Source organism: Bufo gargarizans, chromosome 4, assembly GCF_014858855.1.
Source record: "Bufo gargarizans isolate SCDJY-AF-19 chromosome 4, ASM1485885v1, whole genome shotgun sequence".
Lineage (NCBI taxonomy): Eukaryota > Metazoa > Chordata > Amphibia > Anura > Bufonidae > Bufo > Bufo gargarizans.
Window position 1 is genome coordinate 228754369 of NC_058083.1, and position 19058 is coordinate 228773426.

At 44.3% G+C, this 19058-nt stretch overlaps 1 protein-coding gene across 3 annotated transcripts in view; it reads right to left on the minus strand.

Annotated features, from left to right (window-relative positions):
• Window positions 1-4288: 4288 nt before the first annotated feature.
• PTP4A1 (protein tyrosine phosphatase 4A1) overlaps window positions 4289-19058 on the minus strand; it is a 31459-nt gene continuing 16689 nt past the window's right edge. The window contains exons 2-7 of one of the 3 annotated variants that reach the window (XM_044289409.1): window positions 16833-17157; window positions 16596-16672; window positions 15328-15420; window positions 7276-7406; window positions 6218-6292; window positions 4289-5551 (exon numbers count right to left, since the gene is read on the minus strand). In XM_044289409.1, coding sequence (XP_044145344.1) covers window positions 5434-5551; window positions 6218-6292; window positions 7276-7406; window positions 15328-15420; window positions 16596-16652 — 474 coding nt within the window. In that variant the 5' untranslated portion in view covers window positions 16653-16672; window positions 16833-17157 and the 3' untranslated portion in view covers window positions 4289-5433. Of the gene's footprint in view, window positions 5552-6217; window positions 6293-7275; window positions 7407-15327; window positions 15421-16595; window positions 17158-19058 lie in introns of all 3 variants that reach the window. The other 2 variants (XM_044289408.1, XM_044289407.1) reach the window with 2 other exon arrangements.

Here is a 19058-nt window from a genome sequence, read left to right on the forward strand (position 1 = left end):
TTGTCCGGAGAAGAAAAGGTGAGCGCTACCATCAGTCCTGTGTCATGCCAACAGTAAAGCATCCTGAGACCATTCATGTATGGGGTTGCTTCTCATCCAAGGGACTGGGCTCACTCACAATTTTGCCCCAAAACACAGCCATGAATAAAGAATGGTACCAAAACACCCTCCAACAGCAACTTCTTCCAACAATCCAACAGTTTGGTGAAGAACAATGCATTTTCCATAAGGCAGAAGTGATAACTAAGTGGCTCGGGGACCAAAACGTTGACATTTTGGGTCCATGGCCTGGAAACTCCCCAGACCTTAAACCCATTGAGAACTTGTGGTCAATCCTCAAGAGGCGGGTGGACAAACAAAAACCCACTAATTCTGACAAACTCCAAGAAATGATTATGAAGGAATGGGTTGCTATCAGTCAGGAATTGGCCCAGAAGTTGATTGAGAGCATGCCCAGTTGAATTGCAGAGGTTCTGAAAAAGAAGGGCCAACACTGCAAATACTGACTCTTTGCATAAATGTCATGTAATTGTCGATAAAAGCCTTTGAAACGTATGAAGTGCGTGTAATTCTATTTCACTACATCACAGAAACAACTGAAACAAAGATCTAAAAGCAGTTTAGCATCAAACTTTGTGAAAACTAATATTTGTGTCACTCAAAACTTTTGGCCACGACTGTATATTCTAACACAGAGGCGTTCCCATAGCGATGGGGACACTTTAAGTTAGAATATACTAAGAACTGTGTACATAATTGCCCCCTGCTGCCTGGCAACACCTGATCTCTTACAGGGGTCTGTGATCCGCACAATTAACCCCTCAGGTGCCGCACCTGAGAGGTTAATTGTGCGTATCATAGCCCCCTGTAAGAGATCAGGTGCTGCCAGGCAGCAGGGGGCCAGAGCCGCACAGGCCACCAATGAATTTAATACTGGGGAGGGGAGGCCACACTGGCCACCAATGCTTTTAATACTGGGGAGGGAGGGGGGGGGGGCGCACTGGCCACCAATGCTTTCAATACTGGGGTGGGAGTGGCTGGCCCCCTGCTGCCTAGCAGCACCCGATCAGGGGGCTGAGATCTGCACAATAAACCTCGCAGGTGCGGCACCTGGGGGGTTAATTGTGCAGCTCACAGTCCCCTGGAAGAGATCGGGTGCTGCCAGGCAGCAGTTATGTACACAGTTCTTAGTATATTCTGGTAACGCCTCTGTGTTAGAATACACTGTCGATCTGAGTTTTCACGATAGTGAAAACTCAGATCTGATAAAGCTGTTATGCAGACGGATACCATCGTTTGCATTTATAGGTACGGATCCGCACCTAGCGCAGGTGTGAAAGTAGCCTAAAATAGGGACTCCTGTCTTTACATTGAAAGTCAATGGGGCACGGATCCATTTAAAATTGCATAACAGTGCGTCATCCACAGATCCCCCCCCCCCATAACAGTGCCATCCACAGATCCCCCATTCAGTGCCAGCACTACTGCTCTAGCGCCCGTTATTGTAACGGGCTTAATGTCTAGTAGTTAATATTTTGCTGCAATTTTTAAAAGGAGGAAGCGCAGGTGAATCTTTGGTTTAGTCCTAGAGAGGCTAGGCTTTTCAGCCGGTAATTCCATCTAGTTTCTTCCTGCTGTATTTTTTTGGCAATATTCCATTGTCTATGGCCAAAATTTGTTTTGCTAATACCCCAGAATTTTACACTGCTGTCATATCCCTTGTGTACATCACGTATGTGTCTAGGTATAGACGTGTCAACTTCAATATTAACATCACTAAGATGTTTTGAGATTCGCCTCCTCAGTTCTTGTGTAGTTTTTCCAATATACAATTTTGGACATCCACCACTCCTGTGGTTTTACAGTTAATCTACTGTTTGATTAGATATTTTTGCCATCAACTGGATTTACAAACTCCTTTTGAGAAAAGATTTTGTTACAAAAATTACAGTTCCCACATGGATAGGAACCTGCTGTAGTCAACCATGTTGTCTTTGTTTCATATGATCCCACTGAAAGTGACTATGGCCAAGATTTTCTCGTAGGTTTGTCCCTCTCCTATATGTTATTGTTGGGTATTGGGGAATAATATCCCTCAAGTCTTCATCTGCTCTCAATATGAGCCAGTAGCGTTTTAATATTTGTCTCACCCTCTGATGTTGTATGTCATATGTTCCTATACACCGTACCATTGTCTCCTTATTCATTTGTTGTCTATTCTGTAGGAGCATACTTCTTTCTGTACTCTTGGCCCTTCTATATGCCTTATTTGGATAACCACAAGCTAAAAATCTTTGATATAATAGTTTGTTTTCATGTTCAAAGGCCTCATTACTTGAACAATTCCTCTTCGCTCTTAAATATTGCCCTACAGGAATTCCTCTCTTAAGGGTTTGTGGATGGTAACTTTCCCAGTGCAAAAGGCTATTCATTGAGGTAGATTTCCTATATACCCCAGTCAAAATGCTCCCATCAGGCTGCAGTGAGGGTCAAATCAAGGAAGTTCAGCTTGCTTTAATTTATTTCAGCTGTAAATTTTAGGTCTATTGTATTCTTCAACGTTATTACAAATAGCAGAAAATCATCTTTAGCGCATTCCCCAAAAATGTAAATATAGTAGCTTTAACGACCCCAAAAAGTGATGTGCTTAGTAAAATTGCTGTGCTCATCAGTGAAAACATATCTTTCTTCCCACCTTAAAAATAAATTGGCAAAATTTGGTGCATGAATTGTGCCCATAGCAGTACCCATGATCAGTTTTGTTTTAAGATGCTCATCCAGTTCCCCCAACCAGATGTACATGGCCCTAGCAACAGATGTTACCATGTTAGCTTTTACGCTGAACATAGACAATTCCCAGGACTTTAATAAACCGTCAGCTTTACAGACCATGGGGTCACCTAGTTGGGAGGAGTCCTCAAATGGTAGCGCTGTTCTTTTAACTACCTTCGCCACCTGAATGTCTACCTTGGGTGTCTCTAAAGATTTTACACTCAGACTGGTCAAAACAAAGTCTGTTCCTAAATTCCTTAGAGACACCCAGTCTCCTCTCTGGGTCTAAACACTCATCAATAATCATTTAATTTTATGTTTTTCATTTATCGGGAAAACAATATTTTTTTTTTAGATTTAAGTCCTCTGAACATCTCGTCCTGGACTGTGCATGGTTTAGGTGTGTCCTCAATTCCCATAGTGGATCTGATGGATCTTAATAGTTCCTCCATCTGTTCAGATGAAAAAACTTCTTATCCTCTTCTATGAAGTCTCCCTCAGATATAGAGGATCTTCCTCAATCACTTGTTTGGAGGAGACCGAAATTTCTTCAGCCTCGTCTGCATCAGAGGAAGACTGAACAAAAAGCTTCTGCTTTTTTGGAAGACGAAGGGGACCACTGGGAGTGGATATAGATGCTAAGGAGGACTTTATTTCATCCTGAATAAAGGATTTCATCTTTGGTTGTCCCTCCTTCCATATCTCAGAAAGACAAGACTTGCAAAGTCTTCTCTTATAATTTTCAGGGAGTTTAGAGCAGGCATTGCACTTTAGCATCTTTAATCTAGAATCTTTTGTGCCCTGGAAACAAGAGAATAACCAAATATACACCAGTTAGCCAAATCGAGCTAGAACACTTGTCAAAAAAAATAAGGGAGTCTAGCATTCAAAACCCCCACATGGGACTCACAGTATTGGCGCTTGCAGAGGGATCCGGAACCTCCTGACGAGGAGTAGGTGTCTCAGACATCGAAGTGAGTGATTCATTCAAATTCTGGTGTCTTACGTCATCAAGCTGCGCCCTGGGCTGCTTGTTCATGCGCTGCATAGTCCACTAACCTCTGTGCTTCATGCGCTGCACCAATTAGCACAAGGGGATGCTGGATTCGCGCGCGTACCTCTCAGCGAGTCTCACGCAGCTGACTGCTTCCCCCAGAGGAAGGAGGTCTGCTGTATGTGAAGGACCACAGGCTCCAGCATAAGCCAGAACAAGGGTCCTCAATGCTCCTGCTGCCCAGCCTTAGCCCTTGCCGTGGGAGGACAGCTGGAGATCCGGTAACAATAGGGATTCTTCTTTTCCTCCCTCCACAAGGAGGGCTCTCTCCACATGTGGTAAACCCCATAGGGGCAGGAAACCACTGAGGTGGTAGAGGGGTATTTAAACTCTGTTCCTGCGCCTTTAGCAGTCAAGGGTCAATCTCTCATTGTGGCCGTCGTGGTGTATGAGGTGGAAAATAAAAATCGGCCACGCATACACTTATTCCATGCTTAGGACAAGCCCAATGAAGCATCAGACTTTGTATCCTTCTTTATTTAGAGGTTTATGCTTTCATACTACATTTTACAAGCTGGTGAAACACTGGTAACTTATTCTCCCACAGTACTAACACCACACATTCCCAAGACAGTATAAATATATGTTTGAGCTAACATCGATACAGATCACAATTTTTTTTAATCCATTACATAATAAAACAAAATCATCAAGTATCGAAATATTAAGTTACACAGCTCAAAAGGTATACAAAATATTACAGACTGGGTGCCGCTTTTGCAAAAGCAGACTCAGTAGGGGAGATAAAAGAAGTCACAAAGCGGTTGTTGGAAAAACATTGTCCAAATGCACAGTTAAAGAAAGGACCTTTCAGAAACTTGAAGAATCCAGCTACATTAAAGCATCTACATTTTGTTTAAAAAGAGTTACAGAAGAAAATGGCATATTCTACACTTCCTGCACAAGACAAAAGGCAACATTTTACTAGGAAAGTAAGAGGGGAAAAAAAAAAGAAAAGAAAATACACTAAGGTCCTCCATGTAAGATGCACCACAGGGCGCAGACATTAATTCATAGTAAGGCTTTGTCTGGAGACTTCTACAATGTGGTCGGTGTGCTTTCACAGAACGGAAAAGGTTATGATATGGCATTTAGCCTACACATGATTGGCAAAGTTTTGAAAAATAAAATAAAAACTCGCACAACACAGACTCGTGCAAGCCCTGACTTACGGCAAGTGTGGGAGACGATGTAAACATACAGTGAGCAGCCAGTAAATATTCAAGCAATATCTTTCAGACTATAATGAAAATTATTGCGCTATAAAAATGGTTTGCTGGGTGTTTTGGCATTGTACAGTCATTTATTTCATGGGTACAAGTTTTGGGAACAGATGAACCATGTGTGTTTTTTTTACTGCACTATTAGATTAAGTAGTAAGGAGGGACTTAAAAATAAATCACAACAAGTAAGCAAATAAATCTCAAGCTCAATTACATCATTTATCTACGCGACTTCAGCCACTTCCTCACTTGAGGGGAGGACGGGCTGTGACCTACACATTTTTCCAAAGCACACTTGACCTATAAAACATTAACCAGGTATTAGCATTGGATCCTGTTCAGGTCTACAATTGTTATTTTATTCGGGAGCTACAAGGGGAGCTTCTACTGAATGCAACAATTGTTCCGATGGCCATTGGGATCTTTAAAGCGTAACCGCATTTTAGGACGATACTTCTCCAGGTAAAGCAGCTGCTTGCTATTAAAAGCTCCTCGACGCTTCCTGTAGAAACAAAAAAAACAATGGGAACCGATTTATCCATAACGTCTGGGAAGCAAAAACTTAGAACTGTGCATGGGCAGCTCAATAGGCCCGTTACCACTACTTCACAGCATATCTTGGTGCTGGTATATGGGCCAACTTAACACCCATATCCTTTAGAAGCTGGCACTCCAGCTGTTCTCAAACTACAACTCCCAGAATACTCCTTTCACTTAAATGGGCGTTACAGGAACAGCCAAGAAAGTGTGCATGCTGGGAGTTGTATTTTCACAGCAGCAGGAGTGCCAAAGGGTTGCGGATCCCTGCTATAGAGCATGCCCCGCCTTAATTTTTGTGTGCATTGTACTGTAAAATTATTGATTTATAAATTTAACTTGCGTAACCACTAGAAGGCTCTACCAGGAATTCCTTCTCAAGTATTATGCTAGAGTCTGACAGGACACATGGAGATATTATAGTACGCTGCAACTGTTAAGGACAGAACCAACAACTGCAAGTATACACATGGGTTTACAGAGGCAGCAGTGGATTGAAGTGACCAACGTCCAGTTGTTCAAGTTTTAGTCTTGGTCTCACATTCAACAAGTTATTCATTCGAAAGGCACGAGCTAAATGTATACCTAGAATTTTATGTGGAGGTTTGCAGCTTTTGGGTTGCATACTTACTGCCTTATAAATTGAACGGCATCTTCATATTTCATCCCACATTCGATTAAAGCAAGGGCCACAAGTACCGGAGCTCTAAAAGGGAAAATGCATTCAGACATCACTTTAAATAAATTAGTGGCATTCTGCAGAAACATGTCAGAAAAGGTTCTAGAAATGAGTAAGGGCTCGTTCAGACGGCCGTATGTTCTGCAATTTATGGACCACACATGGCGGTCCCCTATAGAAAATGCCTATTTTTGTCTGCAATTGCGGACAAGAGGACATGCTCTATTTTTTGCAGGGCCGCGGAACAGAATGGATGCAGACAGCACACAGCCTCGTTGAAATAAATGGGTCCGCACCCGTTCCACAAAAATGTGGAATGGGTGCGGAACAAAACATAAAACCTATGTCTGTCTGAATGAGCCCCAAGTGTGAAATGTATGGGCATGAAACCAGGTTTAGGTTAAGTACCATCACTACAAATCTGCATTCAGAACAGCCGGAAAATAGGCCATGCTTACTAGTTTAAAGGGGCTGTCCCATTACAAAGACTTCCCTATCCGCCAGACAGGAAATGTGTCCTAACAGCTGGGGCCCCCACGAATAACTGACAACCTGGATTCGCCAATGCAAAAATTCTGGCTGATCTATTCTTATGACCATGTTGCGTCATTCCTCTATTCCTATTCCAGTGGTATGCAGTAAAGGTCCATCTGAGTGTTCCTGCCCAATCCGACACTGGCAGCTCTGACTGGATACTGAGACTGCAGGGACACAACCCAACTGATACCATCCAGTCAAACCTTTATTGAAAACTACTGGAAGTTCAATCATAAGCTTCTAGTAGGAAAAATAATGGAATGACAGATACTCCAGACTCATTACATAAAGAATGCAAGGGGTCACTACAACGGACATGTCAGGGGAGGAGACAGGTCCTGTAAGGTGGCTCCGATTGGTTCACTCCATAAGGTAGCTCCGATTGGAGGACTCCATATGGGCAAAATGAGGAACATGCACTCCCATCCAATGCACACACTTCTAATACTGCAACATGTGAAACCGCCACATACCTTCCCAGCCCAGCAACACAGTGGACTGCAATGCAGCAGCCAGGCTCCTCACGGAATTTAGCTTTCAAAAGGTTTAACCAGTCATCTACAATCTGACTAGAAGGTGGGGCACCATCATCAAAGGGCCAATCCTGCATTAAAGGGAAAAAAAAATTATATTTTTTCTGATCACAAGATAATGCGATGACCTTTCCACAATGACCACCTTCTTATAGAATATTTAGACCCTTTTAACACCTTAAGACCACAGCCATTTTCTGTTTTTCACTCCCTGCTTTCCCAGAGCAATAACACTTATTTTTCTGGTCATAGCTGTACGAGTGCTTGTTTTGTGGGACAAGTTGTATTCTGTAATGGTACCATTTTATTTTATATGCAGATGATGTAGTGAGGCAGGGGGAAAAAAAAAAAAAAAAAAGATTTGCAATTCCACCACAGTTATGTGTTCCCCTTGTGGTAGAACTGATCGTTACCTTAATTTTCCAGATCAGTATGACATTTAAAAGGTACTTTCACACTAGCGTTCTTTTCCGGTATAGGGTCTCAATACCGGAAAAAAAAAAAAAAAAACGCATCAGTTGTCCTAATGCATTCTGAATGGAAAGCAATCCGTTCAATATGCATCAGGATATCTTCAGTTCCGTCCCTTGTACGGTATTTGACCAGACAAAATGCCACAGCTTACTGCAGTATTTTTTCCAGACAAAATCCCGGACCGGAATACTACGGCACTTGCCGGTTCCGGCATTAATTTCCATAGAGATGTTTTAATGGTCGGATCCGGTACCAGGTGTTCCGGAAAACACTGCATCTAGTTTTCCCAGTCTGCGCTGGGACATAGGAAGAGCTATATTTTCTTTTGATATTTGAAACCCAGATCCGGTATTTCCGTTAGTACATGGCTTGCCGGACCCAGCAGGCAGTTCCTGCTGGAATCAGAAATGCTAGTGTGAAAGTACCCTTATATATAGTTTTTCTGGTGTTTTAATACTCTGAAAATACTTGTAAGAACTTTTTTCTTTGCATTGCCATATTCTGACCCCTATAGTTTTTTATATTCACTTCTACGCAGCTGTGTAAGTGCTCATTTTTTACAGATACCATTTATATTTTTTTTCTGTTCACTGTATGTGATAAATGCATTTATATTTTAATAGCTCAGGTATGCAGCAATGCTATGATCTTTACTTTTTTTATATATATATTTTTAGATATGAGGTGGGGGATTAGTTTTTTTTTTTTTACTTAAATGGATTCTGTCATGACATTTGAGGCCTATAATCTAAACATATGGCCAGTTCCCTACTAATAACCTGAATCCGAAACTGTCCTTATTAACCACCTCCCGACCGCCGTACGCGTATATGCGTCCGGGAGGTGGTTGTTTTACTCCTCCTGGACGCATATACGCGTCCTCTCGCGAGACGCGAGATTTCCTGTGAACGCGCGCGCACAGGCGCGCGCGCTCACAGGAACAGAAGGTAAGCGAGTGGATCTCCAGCCTGCCAGCGGCGATCGCTCGCTGGCAGGCTGGAGATCCGAATTTTTTAACCCCTAACAGGTATATTAGACGCTGTTTTCATAACAGCGTCTAATATACCTCCTACCTGGTCCTCTGGTGGTCCCTTTTGTTAGGATCGACCACCAGAGGACTCAGGTAGGTCAGTACAGTCCCACCAAACACTACACTACACCCCCCCCCCCCGGTCACTTATTAACCCCTTATAAACCCCTGATCACCGCCCTGTCATTGATCACCGCCCTGTCATTGATCACCGCCCTGTCATTGATCACCGGCCCTGTCATTGATCACCGCCCTGTCATTGATCACCGCCCTGTCATTGATCACCGCCCTGTCATTGATCACCGCCCTGTCATTGATCACCGCCCTGTCATTGATCACCGCCCTGTCATTGATCACCGCCCTGTCATTGATCACCGCCCTGTCATTGATCACCGCCCTGTCATTGATCACCGCCCTGTCATTGATCACCGCCCTGTCATTGATCACCGCCCTGTCATTGATCACCGCCCTGTCATTGATCACCGCCCTGTCATTGATCACCGCCCTGTCATTGATCACCGCCCTGTCATTGATCACCGCCCTGTCATTGATCACCGCCCTGTCATTGATCACCGCCCTGTCATTGATCACCGCCCTGTCATTGATCACCGCCCTGTCATTGATCACCGCCCTGTCATTGATCACCGCCCTGTCATTGATCACCGCCCTGTCATTGATCACCGCCCTGTCATTGATCACCGCCCTGTCATTGATCACCCCCCTGTCATTGATCACCCCCCTGTCATTGATCACCCCCCTGTCATTGATCACCCCCCTGTCATTGATCACCCCCCTGTCATTGATCACCCCCCTGTCATTGATCACCCCCCTGTCATTGATCACCCCCGTCATGATCACCCCCTTGATCACCCCCCTGTCATTGATCACCCCCCTGTCATTGATCACCCCCCTGTCATTGATCACCCCCCTGTCATTGATCACCCCCCTGTCATTGATCACCCCCCTGTCATTGATCACCCCCCTGTCATTGATCACCCCCCTGTCATTGATCACCCCCCTGTCATTGATCACCCCCCTGTCATTGATCACCCCCCTGTCATTGATCACCCCCCTGTCATTGATCACCCCCCTGTCATTGATCACCCCCCTGTCATTGATCACCCCCCTGTCATTGATCACCCCCCTGTCATTGATCACCCCCCTGTCATTGATCACCCCCCTGTCAGGCTCCGTTCAGACGTCCGCATGATTTTTACGGATCCGATCCATGTATCCATGGATCCGTAAAAATCATGCGGAAGTCTGAATGGAGCCTTACAGGGGGGTGATCAATGACAGGCGGGTGATCACCCATATACACTCCCTGATCACCCCCCTGTCAGGCTCCATTCAGACGTCCGCATGATTTTTACGGATCCGATCCATGGATCCGTAAAAATCATGCGGACGTCTGAATGGAGCCTTACAGGGGGGTGATCAATGACAGGCGGGTGATCACCCATATACACTCCCTGATCACCCCCCTGTCATTGATCACCGCCCTGTCAGGCTCCATTCAGACGTCCGCATGATTTTTACGGATCCGATCCATGGATCCGTAAAAATCATGCGGACGTCTGAATGGAGCCTTACAGGGGGGTGATCAATGACAGGCGGGTGATCACCCATATACACTCCCTGATCACCCCCCTGTCATTGATCACCCCCCTGTCAGGCTCCATTCAGACGTCCGCATGTGTTCTGTGGATCCGATCCATGTATCCATGGATCCGTAAAAAATCATGCGGATGTCTGAATGGAGCCTTACAGGGGGGGTGATCAGTGACAGGGGGGTGATCACCCTGATTACCCCCTGTCATTGATAACCCCCCTGTAAGGCTCCATTCAGACGTCCGCATGCGTTCTGTGGATCCGATCCATGTATCCATGGATCCGTAAAAATCATGCGGACGTCTGAATGAAGCCTTACAGGGGGGGTGATCAATGACAGGGGGGTGATCAGGGAGTCTATATGGGTGATCACCCCCCTGTCATTGATCACCCCCCCTGTCATTGATCACCCCCCCCCTGGTAAGGCTCCATTCAGCCATTTTTTTTGGCACAAGTTAGCGGACATTTTTTGTTTGTTTTTGTTTTTTCTTACAAAGTCTCATATTCCACTAACTTGTGTCAAAAAATAAAATCTCACATGAACTCACCATACCCCTCACGGAATCCAAATGCGTAAACATTTTTAGACATTTATATTCCAGACTTCTTCTCACGCTTTCGGGCCCCTAAAAAGCCAGGGCAGTATAAATACCCCACATGTGACCCCATTTCGGAAAGAAGACACCCCAAGGTATTCCGTGAGGGGCATATTGAGTCCATGAAAGATTGAAATTTTTGTCCTCAGTTAGCGGAAAGTGAGACTTTGTGAGAAAAAAAACAAAAAAAAAAAATCAATATCCGCTAACTTATGCAAAAAAAAAAAAAAATTCTAGGAACTCGCCATGCCCCTCATTGAATACCTTGGGGTGTCTTCTTTCCAAAGTGGGGTCACATGTGGGGTATTTATACTGCCCTGGCTTTTTAGGGGCCCGAAAGTGTGAGAAGAAGTCTGGGATCCAAATGTCTAAAAATGCCCTCCTAAAAGGAATTTGGGCCCCTTTGCGCATCTAGGCTGCAAAAAAGTGTCACACATGTGGTATCGCCGTACTCAGGAGAAGTTGGGCAATGTGTTTTGGGGGGTCATTTTACATATACCCATGCTGGGTGAGAAAAATATCTTGGTCAAATGCCAACTTTGTATATAAAAATGGGAAAAGTTGTCTTTTGCCAAGATATTTCTCTCACCCAGCATGGGTATATGTAAAATGACCCCCCAAAACACATTGCCCAACTTCTCCTGAGTACGGCGATACCAGATGTGTGACACTTTTTTGCTGCCAAGGTGGGCAAAGGGGCACATATTCCAAAGTGCACCTTTCGTATTTCACCGGTCATTTCTTACACATTTTGATTGCAAAGTTCTTCTCACACATTTGGGCCCCTAAATTGCCAGGGCAGTATAACTACCCCACAAGTGACCCCATTTTGGAAAGAAGACACCCCAAGGTATTCTGTGAGGGGCATGGTGAGTTCCTAGAATTTTTTATTTTTTGTCGCAAGTTAGTGGAATATGAGACTTTGTAAGAAAAAAAAAAAAAAAAAAAAAAAAAAAAATCATCATTTTCCGCTAACTTGTGACAAAAAATAAAAAGTTCTATGAACTCACTATGCCCATCAGCGAATACCTTAGGGTGTCTACTTTCCGAAATGGGGTCATTTGTGGGGGTTTTCTACTGTCTGGGCATTGTAGAACCTCAGGAAACATGACAGGTGCTCAGAAAATCAGAGCCGTTTCAAAAAGCGGAAATTCACATTTTTGTACCATAGTTTGTAAATGCTATAACTTTTACCCAAACCATTTTTTTTTGCCCAAACATTTTTTTTTTTATCAAAGACATGTAGAACTATAAATTTAGCGAAAAATTTATATATGGATGTCGTTTTTTTTGCAAAATTTCACAGCTGAAAGTGAAAAATGTCATTTTTTTGCAAAAAAATCGTTACATTTTGATTAATAACAAAAAAAGTAAAAATGTCAGCAGCAATAAAATACCACCAAATGAAAGCTCTATTAGTGAGAAGAAAAGGAGGTAAAATTCATTTGGGTGGTAAGTTGCATGACCGAGCGATAAACGGTGAAAGTAGTGTAGTGCCGAAGTGTAAAAAGTGGCCTGGTCATGAAGGGGGTTTCACCTAGCGGGGCTGAAGTGGTTAAATGTGCCTATGGCTCTAATCATATAAAACAGGCTTTTATAACCTGTCATTCACCTACCTAAGGTGCCAAAGGGGACGTCGCTTCATACAGGGGGCTCGGCTGCAGCCATCTCCATCTGGTGCCCAGTGCTGCCTTCCCACTAGAAATAGCCACCCTCCCTTTCTATAGAGCCACCTTCCTCACATCAGCGCCGCCTCCGAAATAGTCCACTCTCCTCAGCCAGATCCTGCGCACTAGGTATAACCTGATGCACCCATGCGGACTCCTGGCAGCGGCCTCGTTGAGCGAAGTGCGCATGGGCCGGCCGGCGCACTTCGCTCAAACCTGCCTTGACTGCCCTATTGCAGCCACCCTCTCACAGCCGCAATGTCGGAGGCGGTGCTGAGGTGAGGCAGGTGGCTCTATAGAAAGGGAGGGTGGTGATTTCTAGTGGGAAGGCGGCGCTGGGCACCAGACGGAGATGGCTGCAGCTGGGCACTCTGTATGAAGCGACGTCCCCTTTGGCACCTTAGGTAGGTGAATGAAAGGTTATAAAAACCAGTTTTATATGATAATAGAGCCACAGGCGCATTTAATAAGGACAGTTTCGGATTCAGGTTATTAGTAGGGAACTGGCCATATGTTTAGGTTATAGGCCTCAAATCTCGTGACAGAATCCCTTTAAGACTTTTCCCACTTTTAGTTCCCCCCACTTGGGAATTTCTATTTTTAACATAAGGAAAGTTGGAGATTTTACTTTATATTTCTTTCTATTAAAACAAACACTTTATTCACACTTTAAGTCCCCCCTAGGGAACTTGAGCATGAGATCGTCTGAACGCTTCCTCCATAGACTAATGACCTCTTAGTGGGTGCCATATTTAGGCTACTTTCACACTTGCGGCAGTGTGATCCGGCAGGCAGTTCCGTCGTCGGAACTGGCCGCCGGATCCGCCGCTGACTGAAAGCATTTGTGAGACTGATCCGGATCAGTCTCACAAATGCATTGCAAGGACGGATCCGTCTCTCCGCTTGTCATGCGGACCGACGGATCCGTCTTGTAAATTTTCTCTCATTTTTACCGATCTGCGCATGCCGGAACGACGGATCCGGTATTCTGAATGCCGGATCCGGCGCTAATACATTCCTATGGGAAAAAATGCCGGATCCGGCATTCAGGCACGTCTTCAGTTTTTTTTCGCCGGAGAGAAAACCGTAGCATGCTGCGGTTTTCTCTTTTGCCTGATCAGTCAAAACGACTGAACTGAAGACATCCTGATGCAAACTGAACGGATTACTCTCCATTCAGAATGCATGGGGATAAAACTGATCAGTTCTTTTCCGGTATAGAGCCCCTGTGACAGAACTCTATGCCGGAAAAGAAAAACGCAAGTGTGAAAGTACCCTTAAAGGACAGACTTCTGCACTGCGGAGGTAATTAAGGGGTACTGCAATATTTTTGTTTTTAGAAATCCAACAAAACAATCTTAGCACAGAAATAAGTCATTGCCATGTTAAATTAGGGTTCTGTCATTGTCATTAACAGAAGACAGAGCACCTCCATTCCGGATACCAGCTGTGGTTGTGTGGTTTCAGGGTGCCCACACATTGTTAGTAGTTTTGACTATGCAAAACCGCTGCCAACACTAGTGTATGTTGAGTGTAGTGCCAGCATACCTTTCATGGAACTTTCATTAACAGGAGTAGTGTAAATGTCAACATTTAGGCCTCTTTCACACAAGCAGTTTTGCCTGTGATTGCATTCAGTATTTTCCACATGGGTGCCATGCGTTTTTCACACAGCCCCATTCACTTCTATGGGGCCAGGGCTGTGCGAAAAACTCAGAATGCAGAACATGCTGCGGTTTTCACACAATGCAGAAGTGATTAGTGAAAAATAACGCTCATGTACACAGACCCATTGAAATGAATGGGTAAAGATTCAGTGCGGGTGCAATGCATTCATGTCACGCTTTGTGCCCACGTGGAAAACTCGCTCATGTGAAAGAGGCCTTATTCTGATTCTACCAATGTACTGGTGGTGGGGCTTCTCCAGGAAGTGCTCTCTGCAATGAGCTGCTTCAGTCACTCCCCTCTGCTCTGATTAATAGCATCCAACAAAGAGCCGAATACAGTTGTCAGGGCAGAAGGAAAGGTGTCTGGTAGAAAAGAACTTCATTTGCACACTGCTCCCGATAAAAGGCCCGCAAAAGTTATGTTTGTTCTCCTCTGACTGGCCCGAATCTAATACCATCAGCAGTTTTGCATGGTCAATACTGTTGACCGACTTCATTTACAATTAAAGGGGTTGTCTGGGTTCAGGAACCCCCCCCCCCCGACTTGAGCATCAGAGCAGTTCATGCTCCGATGCTCTCCTTTGCCCTTAGCTAAATTGCACATGGCAAAGGCATTTTCAGGAGTTCTGGTAACGTACCGGCTCTCCATGGGGCTGCCAGGAAACCCGGTGATGTCACCAACACTGATGGGTGGGCTTTAGCGCTGCCCTAGCCATTTTACTGGCTAGGGCAGCACTAAGCACACCCATCAGAGTCGGTGATGGGAGTGTTATTGTAAACAAAAGAGCCCTTGCCCTGCGCGATCTAGGGAGGGCTGCCTCGGTGAAAATATGGCTACAGTGCTGAACCCAGACAACCCCTTTAAACTAACTCAACGTATCAATGGCATTACAGAAGATCATTTCCCCTATGAAACCTCAGCCAATCATTACAACATCTATACTTACCAAAACTTGAATTCCTTCTTTTTCCACTAGGGCAGTGTCATAGGTGGCTTCACACACTCTTACAACTGTAGTAACTCCATACTTCTTAAGTTCCTGGTAAAGGGAGAGGAAAACAAAAAGGTAGTAATGTTTAAAAAGACTGCATATTCGAATAAAACATGATCCAGCAAACAGACAAAAATGGGGTTTAATTACTCCACCTATAAGGCAAACCCTGAAAATATACGTACAGGAAAAATCTGCAGTGCTGGTGCCAACTGGACAGCATGTAGGCAGACCAACTGATTTAAAGAAACAGGGCACAGTAGTCACACAATTGCCATCGCCCCTTCAAACAGATCTGTGTGGGTACTGAGAAAAGACCCACACCAATCTGATATTGACGGTCTATGTTGAGTAGAAGTCATCGACATTCCAAAAAGCCCTTCAACTTCCTTGTAACCAGTGCCCTTGCCCAATACTAGTTCTGTTCTCTATTATGAGACAGTGTTTATTTTGGAACAAGCCAAAAATTGTTTCAATTAAGTTATTATTCTTAATGACAAAACTGACCCACCCCCTCACAATCAGTGGTTTCCCAACCATGGAAGTCATGAGATAATGGCACAAGATGCTGCTCCTCAGTAGGTGTGAATGCACCTTTACATGGGCAGACTCCCCATCTGTAGCATTTCCTCTGTAGAAATGTCAGTTACTGCTGAGAATCCAAGGGTCTGGAGATTGTTAAAATTCAAGACAATGGGGCAGATCTGCTAAGCCTGTAGATAGCGTAAACTTGAGATGTCTGGACAGACCAGATTTACCCCACCTTCTGAGGCCAAAGATGCATTTGGTGCACGGCTAGACACTTATTCTACCTTTATAAAATGTATTGGTTGGTTTAGATAGAGAACGTTTATGTCACAGTTGTGGCCCAATTAAGGTGCTAAATTTAAGGTCACAACTTTTCAATGAAGTCACACCCCTTTCTGGGCTAGGCACACATAGTTTTACCAACCCTAGATGCATTTTGGTACAAGTTACACCAGAATCTAAGTGCTTAGGGGGGAATTCACATCAGTAATTGTGGGTCAATAAAAGATAACCACACCAAGTCCAAGCCGCAGAACTGGTGCCTGTCCCGACAACCCCCCCCCCCCCAAAAAAAAACAAAAAAAAAAAACAACTAACCATTACCTCCTGGGCAGAACATCTACCAATTTGGGAACACTATCCCACTATCAATGGGAACAGACAAGTTGAGTTTATTACTTCATACGGACACTTACCTCTATGAATTTATTTAAGGTGGCATTGGTGGGGTTGTGGGTGATGAGAAACCTCATGTTTTTGTAGGTTATCTCCACTGGAGCAGGGCGGTTCATTCGGGCCATTTTACCAATTTAGAAAAAACAATTGATCGTTGGAAAAAAAAAAAAAAAGTTGTAAACTCAAGTTAATCACAAAAGGAAATTACGTTTATAAACTGAAGTCAGCTTCCTGCTACTCCACAAACTTCTCAGCGCCTGTTTGGATGGAAGCAATGGATATGAAATGAGCCTCCTCACGAGAAGTAGCAAATCTTCAATCCAGTAATACTGAGACAAAAGACAAGCAGTGCACTGACGTTTACCCCATCCAGGTATCAGCCCCTTAGGTAAAGTGCGCTGCCAAATTCAAGCCAACACTTCTTGTCCAGGTTGATTGCGCTTAGGGGGGTTTCTTAGTGGAGTAGTAATGGATTTCTTTTACAGTTCACTTGTCTGCATAGAGGTCATGCTGTGCCTGGCAGTAGTCTCCACTGCCCTTCAGAAACTCCATAAATGTGTGACCAAGAACACCACAGAACTGCTGTAGAAAGAAAGAAAGAAAAATGACAGTTTCCACATCACAGAACACCTAGCGTTGTAAGACAGATAAATATGCCGCCATGTTTTTTACTTGGGGTATTTTCACATTTGCGTTAGTTTTCCGGTATTGACTTCTGTCCTAGGGGCTCAATACCGGGGAAAATAAATAAAGCTTCAGTTATGTCCTAATGCATTCTGAATGGAGAGCAATCCGTTCAGGATGTCTTCAGTTCAGTCCCTCTTATGGTATTCGGCCGGAGAAAGTACTGCAATAGCCAAAATTCCAAAACACTTGCCGGAATGCCGCATCCGGCATTAATGTCCTTTGAAATATATTAATGCGGATCCGGTACCAAGTGTTCTGGAAAAAATTATCCGGTTTCCCGGTCTGCGCATGCGCAGACCTTTAAAAATACAAAAAAAAAAAATATAAATACTGGATCAGTTTTTCCAGATGACACAGACGGATCCGGTATTTCAATGCATTTGTCAGACGGATCCGCATCCAGAAACAACTGCTATTAGTTTTTACAGATTTCTGGATGCGGCAGGCAGTTCCAGCAACGGAAAGTGTGAAATTCAGTCCTTTCAACTTAGGTTGCACCGGGTATCGAATTATCGATACTTCTGTACCAGGATCGATTCGATTCCATGATTTGCATTTACAGAAACTAGGCTGCGCTACTGAGGGGTTAACTGTTGCGTATTGCAGTGCCTTGTCATCATAGAGGTCGGGTGCCAGGTATGCGATTCTGCCGCCGGCACCCACCGTCTGTATTTGAATTAATGGGTTAGTTATTTTTTATTAGAGGCGCAGTGCGCCCACCCCAGTATTAAAGTTATTGGTGGCAGTGGCCACAGGGTCCACTTCCCTTCATTGGTGGTGTAGTGGCAGCTTCCGGCTACTGAAACCCTGGCTGCCATGGTAAGCTCCCTGCCATTAGAGTGGATAGGACAAGGGATTTAAAAGATGCCAGGTTCTAGCCCCTAAGGGGGCTAATAGTTATTAATCCAGACATGCCCAGAATTTCACCCGGGCAGCGTCCCCTGACAGTTCATGCTCCGATGCTCTCCTTTGCCCTGCGCTGAATCGAGCAGAGCAAAGGCATTTCTGTAGATCCAGTAACCTACCGGGCTCTCCTTCAGGCTGCCAGACAGAGGCTTCCGCACAGCAGTGAGCCCGGTGTAGTCACCGGCACTGATGGGCAGGCTTTAGCCCTGCCCTAGCCTGTAAAACAGCTAGGACAGCACTAAAGCCCACCCGTCAGAGCCAGTGACATCACCGAACACACTGCTGGGCGGAAGCCTCTGGCCGGCAGTGTGTTATTGTAATTAAAATCCCTGCGCATTCCTGCCAGGGGGGCTGCTCTGAACCCGGACAACCCCTTTAAGTTTAAATCACCCCTTTCCCAATTTTACATATAAAATATATAAAACAATAAATAAAACATTACATATCGCCATGTCCAAAAAGTCCAAACTATTAAAATATAAAAATTATCTCCTATGCGGTGAATGCCATAACAAAATTAAAAACCCTGCGATTCGCCAGTTAGTCACCTTATCACCCAAAAAATAGGATGACTGTTCAATTTTCGGCCAGACATTCCATAAAATGCAGAATGCACAAGGCTTTTTGGTGTTTATTTTTTTCGCATGGTATAGAGTATCGCAATATTTTGTGGTATCGAAACAATCAAAATTTTGGTATCGTGACAACCCTACTTTCCACAGTAACAACTGCATGCAATGCATCCCGTCAGGCTGCAGGGGACATTTCTGCAGCCTTTTACATCCCATGTGGACATTCCACAAAAATTCGGCTTTTCTATTAAAAGCTGGCCATCTATTAAAAATGGTGAAGTTTCTTAGATTACTTTATCTCCTAAAGTCTCCACCACA